Raw genomic sequence first — 11,165 nt, 5'->3', positions numbered from 1 at the left:
TAAGCATATTTCACCTTCCTTCCGGGGCCTCATGGTGTTGCAGTCACTGTGATGGTGACGTTGACTGGAGCGTCCGTGGATTCTTGTGCAGGATCTGAACCTGGGGTGGTGAGAGGTGTTTCAGTGCCTACAAAGAACAGACATGAGCGAAGGAGGAGAGAGAGATGCCTTGGGGTGTCCCAGATTGTCCCAAAGGACAGGAGAGACTGAGCATCATGCATAAAACTCAGGACTTCTCTCCTTATACCTGAGTAATCTTTGGGATAAAATCGAGCTTACCCGCCTGTGCCTTGGGGCCTTCCCTTGAAGCCCTAATTTGGTGACTTGGCTCCCTGAGGGTGAAGAGGGAGAGTAAAGTTAGTGATAACTCTATTTCCCCAGCCTTCCTTTCCAGTTAGAGGAAAATCCTGACCCCTAAAATGACGGGGGTTCCACACTCAACGTGGGAACAAGCAGCTGACCAAGGCCTGTAGGTGGAAAAGGAAAAGGCGAATTACTTGAGCAACCCAGGAGAAGAACCCTCCCTTCCCCGACAAACTGAACTAGAGACTCAGGAACCAGAAGGGGTGACCTCAGATGCCTGAGATTGGGGGTTGGAGCCCTGATAGACTTCTAGCACTGGGGAGAGGGCACAGTTAAGGAAGAGCATAGGTTCCTTGACCAGGGAAGTCTACATCTCACCTTGGGTGGGTCTAGACCTGGCCACCTTATAGGGTCAAGTAACCCCGCCCTTCAGCTTCCCACTCACAGGGGAACATCTCCGGGTGCCGGGCAGCATAGTGGAACAACAGGAGAGAGGCCACTGTTGCCACCACCATTCCCGTGCCTGCTGCACCCAGCACTGCTGGATAGGTGCTGAAGCGGGGGTCCACTAGGAGGGGAGAGCTTGCTTGCATGGGATAGGTTTAGAGCCGCTGCTGAACTTGGCAGCAGCTGCCTAGAGGTTCCAAGCAGGCAGTCCTGCTCATCCAGTTCCCCCTCCACCTGAGGTGGGCCATCAAGAGCAAGGCTTGACCCAGAGCATCTGGAGATAGATCTCAAGGAAAGAGCTCTCTGCATGCCTGGTGCTCTTGAGGTTCCAAGTCTCATGTTTCTGGCACAGGCCATTTATCTTGGCAGCTTGGAGCTGAAGGGAAGGCTACCATAAATTAAGGAATTCCCAGGATGGAGAGAGAGCAGCAGGAAGCTGAGAGCCCACCCATGCCGCAAGAGGTGAGACTGAGGCACAGGGTTGGGCCCCTACCTTTATTTAATCACCAGCCCCCTGTTCCTGCCCCTTCCTATTTCTTCTGCTTCAAGCTGAACTATGGCTCCTACCCTTAGGCCTGGGGCCTCCGGAGCCTCCCAAGGAGGGATGGAAATACAGCGGTGGAGATTACCTGAGGACCCCGAGGAGAGGGCAGAGGAAAGGACAGAGACTGGGGTTGGAGGAATTCAGTAGAAAGGAAGCAAAGGAACGGAGTAGGGGGTGCCCTGTGAAGAGGAAGATGAGCCAGGGTTCAGTTGTGTGGAGAAAAGGTGAGTCCCTCCATGGCACTAGCCCCAGCACCTGGTATCTTCACCTCAGAGGGATGTCCAGCTGTGTGGTGATTCAGAGCCAGGATGCAGAAGGCATAAAGGACCCCTGGGTCCAAGCCCCCCAGCCGCAGGCCCCTGCTCTCTGGCTCGATGTCACTGGCTGCTGTCTCCCAAGCCCCAGCTCCTGGGACCGGGACACTGGCCCTCCGCTGCACCAGGAAGCCCATCAAGTTCCCGGGGCCTTCAACGGCCCATTGCAGCTGCACCTCCTTGAAGTGTCTCCCATAGGTCAGATGGCTGATGGTGACGTTGGGAGGAGCTGGATATCCTGGGAATGGGGCAGGGACACACACAGGCCTGTGCATACCTACAACCATGCGTGGATGTGTGCTTGTGCACCCACATTTGTTCCAGTTTTGTTGGGAGAGAGCTGGTAGTGTGGAAAAGGCACCAGACTGGGGTCTGTAGACTCCATCAGTTCTGTGAAGTTTTGGTCTGTGTTACCCTAGACTTACACTTCTGGGCCTCACTTTCCTCATCTATAAACTGTGGAAAAGGAGATTATTCTGACTGCGTGGAGTTCTGTTTGCCTGTATTCAAGAGGGCATCAGATTTGCCTTCACATAGCCCATCTGGGTTCCTGCTTTTGAGGGCCTGTGTGTGTCTCACGGAGCTAACGTGTCCAAACTTTGGAGCAGAGAATTCCTGTGCCTTCCCACCTAAAGGGCCATGGCTGGAGGTTTCCCATCGCCCTCACCACACACACGCACACGACCCCTCACTCACTCAGGACCTCTAGCAGGACGCTCTGGCTGCCGTTGCCCACGGCGTTGTGGGCCACGCACTGGTAGGTGCCGCTGTGGCGTGCTGGGTCCACATCCCGGATACAGAGGCGGAGCTGGGCACCCTCCGGGTGCAGCATGAATCCGAAAGTGCCTGATTCCACCTGCTGTCGCTGGGGGCCCAGCCAGAGGAGCCAGGCAGGTGGCATGCCCCCCAGGAGGGCACACCCCAGACAGGCCTCTCTCCCCTCCAGCACTGACACCCGGGGCTCAGCCACTGCCAGCTGTGGCGCTTCTGCAGGGACAGAGAGAGTGAGGCTGGAAGATGTCCCCTGCGCCCAGGCTACTGGGAAGGCCTGGAGGTAAGGTGCTGGTCAGTGATGGAGGGGATGGGGGGAGGGGTGGGAACTGAGGGGGGCTAGGCCAGTCAGCCTCCTCTTTCAGGCTCCCATTCTATGCCAGATTCCTATCACAATCTGCTCCAAGGTTTACTGATAATAGCAGAGTTCTTCCCTGCTCCTCTCCACCCCACCCCAGTCTCAGCTCCTACAGGAGGGGCCCCTGCCTTACTCACCTCTGCATTAACCCCCTCCCTCCCAGCACCTGGCGCAGGACCTTCTTCCCCCAATGGCCCACCACCTCCCCGTCGTGGGCACAAGGTGGGCCCATAGCAGGTACTCAGTTTTATGGACTGAGTTCTAGAGACCCAGAGTTTTAGATATCAATGAATCTCCTATGGTGAAATTTCCAGCCCTGAGACTGAGTAACAAGGGAGGAAAATATTTTGGGTTGAGGACCTCTCTAGAGCCCCTGAAAGCATGGCAGTTGCCAAGCCTTTGGAGACCAAGACATAAACCATTTTGTGAGATCTGCTATATGTGACGGCTCCTCTGTGTGCTTGTGTCACATTTTTTACTTCAATATTTAATTCTTTTTTCTTGAGTTGGCAATAAATAGGACTGGCAGGGCCAGATGAAGACAGAGAAAGAAATCAGACCAAGAACAAATGGAGTGAGAGAGGCAGAGAGAGATGGCTGACACTTGAAACATTAATGCAGGTCAAGAATAGAACCAGGCACCTCATGCAAATTGATGCAAATGAGGGAGACAGTCAGAATTCCTCATTGTCTAGACGGGTGCTGTCCAACAGTGATGGCCCCAGCCACATGTGTCTGTGGAGCACTTGATGTGGCCAGTCCACACTGAGATGTGCTGTAATTGCAAATACACCACATTTTGAAAACAGTATGAAAAAAAAGAATGTAAATATCTCATTAATAATTTTTATTATTACATATTGAGGTGATAATTATATTGAACATATTAAGTTAAATAAAATGTCTCACCTGTTTCTTTTTACTTTTTTTAATGTGGCTACTAGAAAATTTAAAATTATATATATGGCTCATCTTATATTTTTATTGGACAGCACAGACCTAGACCAAACCCCCTGATTTTATAGATCAAAAACACTTGAGTCACTGGGAGGTGAGGTGACTCAGTCTCTTGCCTCACTTTGCATTCTAGCCCAGCCGCCCCCCAGAGCACCTCATCCTGATTCCAAAGGGCTGCTCCACCCACACCAGCCCCAGAAGCAAGTCACTAGCCTGCACTCACCCAGCTGGAGCCGTCAGAGAGGGTCTGGGACCCTGAGTGGGTGAGTGCCCCGGCAGGTGAACTCTCTGCCAGTCAGATGTTCCTGGGCCTGCAGGAGGTGGATGGCCAGGGAGGAGCTGCTGCCGCCCAGGGCTGCTGCTGTCCATCAAGCCAGCTCAGCATGGCAGGGGGCTGGCCTCCAGGCCACTCGCAGCTCAGCACAATGAATTGGTCTCTGATTGTGACCGTGGTCCAGCAGGTGGGGCTCAAGGGGTGTTCCCCTGGATAGGAAATGATGGTTCAGCCTGGCCCTCCAGGAGGAGGAAGGGCTTGGCAGGCCTATCCCATCTCTTCCTCCTTCATTTATTGCTTCACTCACTCATTCCTCCGTGTACTCAGTCACTCATTTATTCATTCATTCATCATGTATCGAGGGCTGACCACGTGCCTGGAAAACGGTGGGAACAGATGGTAAGCAGACAATGATGATATAATTTCATGAGTGCTAGAGTATCGGTAGAAAGACAAACTCTGGGGCTCCAGGGAGGAGGACTTTGCAGACAGGATGACATTTGAACTTGGTGTTGGTAGATGGGTAGGAGTTTCCAAGGCAGAGAGAATGCTACAGGCACATTTCAAGACCAACACACAATGGAGCAGTAGAAATACAGTGTGAGGTTGATGAGAGCCTGCTGACCCTGGAGACTGGGAGACAGTTAGGGCATCACAAGGCTCCGAGCCTGAGCTGAGGAGGGTGGGGCACAGTGTGGATGGAGACCAGGCCAGAGTGGAGAGAAAGTGAGGGGTGGGATCTGAGTTCAGTGCTGCCTACCTCCTTATTACGTGGCAAGTCTTGGAGTCTGTGGTCTGGAGCTTCACCCCAGATCCGGGGGCCCCTCTAGGTCCCTCGTCTGGCCCCTCCCCACCCCCTTGCCTGGAGTGTCAGAGCCCTGCTGCTTCCCCTGTCCACTCACTCAGCGTGTTTCTGCAGAGGGCGGGCAGTGCCAGGGCTGGGTGCTGGCTAGCGCAGGTGAGGACGCTGTTGTTGGGGAGCTGGGTGGCTGCATGACTCCAGGTGACGTTGCTGGGGGCAGTGGGGCCAGTTCCCTGGGGCCCTTCTGACTGCAGCTGGGCAGCTGGAAGCCCCCCAGGCCAGGCACAGACCAAAGTCATAGCCCCAACAGCGGGGAGCACAGCACAGGAAGGCTGCCCCTCAGGGGAATCTGGGTGGGGAAGGGGGTGATGATGGGGCTGGAGACCGGAGGTGTCGAGGACAGGAGAAATAGGGAGAAGTGGTGAGCAGGGAAAGATCGATCCCTCTGAGGGACCGGTGAGGAGAAGGCTGAGCTCTCAGGTCAAGGGCAGGGGCATAGGGGGTGGGCGGGAGTTCAGAGTCACTGGGGAATCCCAGAGGCCCCCATGGAAGCCCGCATCTCCTTCTCTTTATTGCCCCTGGGCTCTATGCCTCCCTGTAATTACTCTGCCCTTCTCTGTGCCTCAGTTCAGCCCCCAGGGCCGTGGGAATAATCACTTGGGGAGGGGGCTATATAGGGTCTAGGGCTTCTCCTCTCCCTGCCCTTTCCCACGGATTTCTTAGCCTCTTCTCCTGCTCTGCAACTTTTTTTGGTTCCCCAGAACTCCTTCCCCCACCAACTTCAACACCACTTTCCACAAGGCACCTGGGATCTGCCAGAGCACAGGCCTATGGTGGCTCCAGCCATGGGTGGCCCCTACGCACACCATCACAGTAGATGGTGAGTTGGACAGTGGTCTGTGTGCGGGTGTCCAGGCGGCTCTTGTAGGCCAGGCAGGTGTATAGGCCTGTGTGGGTGCGGCCGGCTCTGGTGATGATGTAGGTAGGCCCAGTGTGGACCTGAGTGTGGTCACGGAGCCACAGAAAGTGACTAGGGGGGTTGGACGCAGCCAGGCAGTTCAGGGTCACCTCTTCCCTCTCACTGGCCCAAAAACCCTCCTCAATGAAGCCCAGTGGCTCCATGGTGATCACAGGATTGTCTGGACCATCTGGAGGGCAAGAAAGGCATGTCACACCTCCCCAATTTTCATTCCTTCATTCACTGATATAATCATTGCTGAATTTATTCACCATCCAACGAGCACGTATTATGCACCAACTGTGCCAACCATTATGCTAGCCCCCAAGGAACTCAGAGTCCAGGGGCCATAGCACAGTCCAGGTAGGTGATCAGGGTCCGAAGAGGTGGGCACCCTAGACTGTGGGAGCTCAGGAGGGCAGCTGTGACTCTGGGAGGCTTCCCTGAGGGACGAGTGAGTGGGTTGGGCTGAGGTAGGGGAACGAGTCAGAGTCGGCTAGGCAGAAGAGAGGTACGGAGCCCAACCATCCCAGGTTGCCCTGAATTGAGGGGTTTCTTGGGACTGGGCTGGTTGGTCCCTCTAGACTGGAGAGGGAAGAAAACAGAGTGGGAAGATACTCTGAGCGTGATCCCAGAAGCCATCCCTCTTCACCTCTTTGAGTCACTACCTTCCCCTTTCTCCTAAGCCCCTGCTCTCCCTGACTCCCAGAGAGAACTCAATCCTCTGCCTGCTTCCATTCTGCTCCTGCCTCTTTTCCAAGAACTGCTCAACAGTCTCCTCCACAGTCCTCAGTTTACGATTCCCACACCACCACCGACAAGACAGACGGGACATCGTTAGTCCTTGCTCCTTAAGTCTACTAGACCAGCACTGTCCAATAGATATATATGAACCACAGAGGTTTTAAATTTTCCAGTAGCCAAATCTTAAAAAGGAAAAATAATCAAACCCTACCAAGCCAAAAAACACCAATAGGTGTTAATAGTATATTTTATTTAACCAAGTACCCAGCATATTATCATCTCAATGTGTAATCAACATAAAATTATTAATGAGCTATTATATACATATTTTTTAGACTAAGTCTTCAAAGTCCAGTGTGCATTTTACACTTTGAGCCCAACTCAATTTTGTTCAGCCACATCTCAAGTGCTCGAAGCTACACAAACTGCCACCATATTGGACAGTGCAGCTCTAGACCATCCTAGCCTCATCTTTCACACAAACTTCTGATTCTTTTTATTTGTAAAATTAAAAAAAAAAATTTATTTTCAGAAGTTCATTAATGGTATGTGTTCTCCTCTGCACTGAAATAGCTATTCTGGTCTTTCATCCACTTTTATATTAGGTTGCTGCTTCTCCCTCATTGGTTGTTTTGGTTCTTTGTGTGTTCTAAAAAGTAATCCTTTGCTTTAAAGACAAACTTCTGATTTCTAACTTCAGGCTCTCAGCCTCAAACTTGGGACGGACTTGGTGCCCTCTCTTCCCACTGTGGGCCCCTCCCTGTTTCCTCAGTGTTCAGTTGCTCCCTGAGAGTCTTTCAGGCTCAACCCAAAGACAGACTTTCTGGGCCAGGCCTGAAATTATGGGCAAAATTGTGACTATGAATGTACGCACATCCCACAGGGAGGAGGAGCCCATGACCTGGAAAAGCTTAAAACCCCTTGTACTAGAGCCCTTTGGGCACCAATGGGTACAGTGCCCTGAGGCTCTTGCCTATTGAAGGCTCTTGGGGGAACTGCAGCACTCTCGGGGGCCCTGAGGTGTGTCAGGAGTCCGAGCGTGGGTGGGTAGGAGGGTGCCAGCCCTGACCGCCACCCCACCCCAGTCTGACTCACAGATGACATCCAGGAAGGCTTCATCACTGCTCAGCCGGTTGACGGCGTTGTGGGCACTGCACATGTACCAGCCCAGGTGTGTCCTGTTGACTGGGTCCAGCTGGAGCAGTCGCTTCGTGACTCGCACCAGAGCCTCCTCAGGGCCTCGGGGTGCCTGATGCTGCCAGGCAAAGGTCACGGGCTCCGTGCCCTCCCGCACTGCACATGTGGCCACCACGGAGGTCCCCTCCACTGGGGATGGGTCACTCAGCCGCACCTGAGGCTTCGATACAGGCACTGGCCAGAGGAAGGAGAGGCCCTGTGTTTGTTATAGCAGACCGAGGCTGTGCCTGGCTGTGTCCATTGGCCCAGCCCTTGCTGGCTGGGGGCTGGCCTGCCCACTGGGCCCTGAACATCCCTTCCTCCTGACCCCAGGTTTCCTCCCTCCCTGGAGGTGGGCCCTGTAGAACCTGGGCCCAGCAGAATACAATGGGAAGCACATGCAAATAGATGCAAAGCTGCATGCAAAGCAGCTCAAGTCAGCTTGGATCCTGGCAAGGCCCCTCACCCAGCACGGCCAGAGTGAGGTAGGAGTAGGTAGTGTGGAGTTGGCCGCTGGCCACGTGCAGGGCCTGGCACAGGAAGAGGCCGCGGGCACCCTCCTGCAGCTCTCCCAGCACCAGGCTGCCGTTCCGCAGACTCACGGCCCCCGGAGCTGAGGCCCCGGCCTCCACTTTGGACTGCGATCTGTTGGTGATGGCCACAGGCCGGGGAATTAGCGAGCCCAGGGGGGTGAAGCTCCAGAAGACCACCAAGGGGGCGGGCCGGGAGCCACAGGCCAGCCCCACAGAGCCGCCTCGCACTCCTTGGATGGACGTGGCCGCCTCTGCAGGGGCTCCGAGGGTCGGATGGGGCTGCCCTGGGGACAGAGTGGCAAGGCAGGACGTCTGGGCTGTTCTGGGTTCTCCTGCTCCTCCTCCTTGCCCAGAACCTCTGCTTATTGTTCTGCAGAACCGGTGGGCCGGGCAGGGTTTGATGAGACAGCATAAGACCTTTGCAGCTGGTGGGCAAGACAGTTTCTGAGGGAGCCTGCGGAGTTTCCTGTCTAGATGTGCTCTAGGAGCAGGCTGGATGGGGGAATCCTTGACTGAGATCAGGGAAGGGACTGGAGTAGAGGTTCCCATCCTCATGGGTCATCAGACCACGTGGAAAGCTTGATAAAAATATAGATTCCTGGGCCTCATCCCAGACTACTGAGTCAGAATCCCCAGGGCAGAGGGCAGTGGGTCAGGAATCTGTGTTCTTAACAAGCGCCCAGAAGTCAATCTGATGATCAGCCAAATAGTGACCCCCAAGGCTCAGGAGACCTACATGGCCACTGGCAATTCAGGCTCTGGAGGTCTCTGGGTAAGGATTCCAGGGGGATTCTAGACCCATTGCAGCAAACGTAGGATGACACCAGCCTGCCATGAGCCCATCCAGCACTCATTCATTCATCAGCTGTTAATTATACAGGGCCTGCTTCGGGCCAGGCACCCGGGTTTCAATGACAATGAGCCATCCCGTCCCTGCTCTCATGGAGCTTTCAGTCTGTCAGACATTGAACAGTCGTTATGAGGCAAGGCAGTCAACAGTGCTCTTTTCTGCTCAGGGCCTAGCACGGACCTGAGAGTCTGCCCAAGCACTGTGTTCTTCTGTCCCTTGTGGCCAGGATACTATAAAGAGCCTCAGCAAACTTATGAAAATAAATGCCTCAGAGGACGACGAGCCACAGGAGTAATTCACGTGAGCTTCCATTTGCCAAATGCCTCCTTTGTGCTGCGCCCTGTCCTAGACTCCTCACATGCATTACCTGTTGACTTCAATTGTAATAACATCCCCTGAGACTCTGAAACAGGAAATCACTTTGTCTAAAACCACATGGTGGGTGGTGGAGCTGGGATTGGAGCCTTGTCTAACCTCCAGTCTCAGACACTTCTCACTGCCATCAGCTTCTCCAGAGAGGGAAGAGGAGAAGACAGGCATGGAGTCGGGGGGAAGGGATCAAAGGTAAAATTCCAGTGTTTGGTTGATCAAGAAGAAAACAGTTAACCCAGAAACCGATTCTTTCCAACCCCATGGATGCTGCTTTGACCCAAGCTACCAGCATCTCTCACCTAGACCATTGTGGTGGTCTCCCAACTGCCTCCAGCTTCCTGAAAACCCTTTGGCTTGGAGGGAACTTTCTGAAACCCAGACCTGACCATGTCACTCCATGCTTACAACCTGACAGTGGCCCTCAGGATAGCTTCCAGCTTCTTCAGGTAATTAATGCAGAATGCCCTCTGTGTTCCTGCTCCGCCTCCCCCACCTGGTCACTCAGTGCATGCTGGCTAATGTCTAGCAGATGAGCAAAGTTAATGGACTTCATTGAGTGGCTACTCAAGTGCAAAAGGAGGATCCGAGGAAAAAAGAGTAAGAAATAATGGGATGTGAGTGGGGAACGGGCCTCCATGGAGGGGTGATCTGAGTATCACTCACCTGAGACCCCTAGATGCAGAAGGCAGAGGGGAGTCAGCAGCAGGGGACTGAGCAGTCTGCACAGGGCCCTCTGACCCACCATGGCTCCATCTCCCTGGGTGGCCTCCAGTCTGAGGCCTGCCTGACTCTCAGGCTCCCTCTCCCCAGAGCAAAGCCCAGCCCTGAAAGGATTGGGGGTCTGGCTCAGGTTGCCAACCTCAGACCCTCCGACACCTCCCCCCTGCTCTCCTGTTACCCACTCTGCCCCGATTAGGGGTGAATTATTTACCAGATGGTTCACTCCATCCATAATGCAGAGTTGGAGACGGCAAGACCTGGCTGGGGCAGACCTAGGGGAGGCCCCTGAGCTCCATGCATCTTCATTTCAAGGATATTATAAAATTAGAGAGTCACGGAGCACAGAGTTGGAAAAGGCCTCGACCTCATCAAGCCCAAACACCCGCCCAGCACAGCCTCCTGCGTGCAGCCCTCCAGACCACAGAGACCAGGAGGTGCAAACACACCTTTAAATGCCCTTTGTGTCCTCTGTGTTTCCACATGTTTTCTTGGGAGAAGTTGGTGGAGTGGTGGAAGGAGCTCCAGAGTCAGCCCCAGAGTTTGGGTCTAACTGACAAACTGTGAAACATTATGAAATTTCTGAGCCTCTCTGAGCTTTAGCTTCTTCACAGACAAATGGGGATAATAGTACTTTCTTTCTTGTAAAGATTATTGTGAATATTGAAAGAAAAAACTTATATCAACATCAGGGGTCTTCTTGGGTGCTAGTAATGTCCTATTTCTTGACTTGGGCAGGGTTACAGTTCATCAAGCTGCCCATTCATGTTTTACATACTTTTACATATGCTTGACAAAATTCACACACACACACACACACACACACACACACGGGTGAACAGTGCCCTGCAGGTAGGTGGTGCACTGGCATTCATGCTCCTAGCTGGATTTGACCCACAAAGTCTGGACCCTGGAGCTGGAGTGGAGACGAGCTTTCCTGCTGTTCAGGGCTCTCTGAATCCCGGCTCTCTCTCTCCTGCTCTCAGCATGTCCTGCTGCCCTAGCTGTCTTTTTTTTTTTTTTTTTTTTTTTTATTATTTTTTCC

General features: G+C 53.6%; 1 protein-coding gene across 1 annotated transcript; it reads right to left on the bottom strand.

Moving 5' to 3' along the window:
* On the bottom strand, window positions 1–10,148 carry VSIG10L2 (V-set and immunoglobulin domain containing 10 like 2). Its single transcript, XM_087433899.1, is given in 13 exon segments — window positions 1–127; window positions 280–332; window positions 443–467; window positions 749–871; window positions 1,550–1,846; window positions 2,305–2,595; window positions 3,918–4,046; window positions 4,049–4,177; window positions 4,871–5,119; window positions 5,643–5,918; window positions 7,568–7,843; window positions 8,115–8,465; window positions 10,067–10,148. Coding segments are annotated over 13 exon segments (2,379 nt in total). The 3' UTR covers window positions 1–29.
* Between the last annotated feature and the right edge of the window lie 1,017 nt (window positions 10,149–11,165).

The sequence above is a fragment of the Ceratotherium simum genome, chromosome 7 (assembly GCF_057802395.1).
Source record: "Ceratotherium simum simum isolate JZ-2026a chromosome 7, ASM5780239v1, whole genome shotgun sequence".
Classification (NCBI taxonomy): domain Eukaryota; kingdom Metazoa; phylum Chordata; class Mammalia; order Perissodactyla; family Rhinocerotidae; genus Ceratotherium; species Ceratotherium simum.
This window is presented reverse-complemented; position numbering and strand designations above follow the sequence as displayed.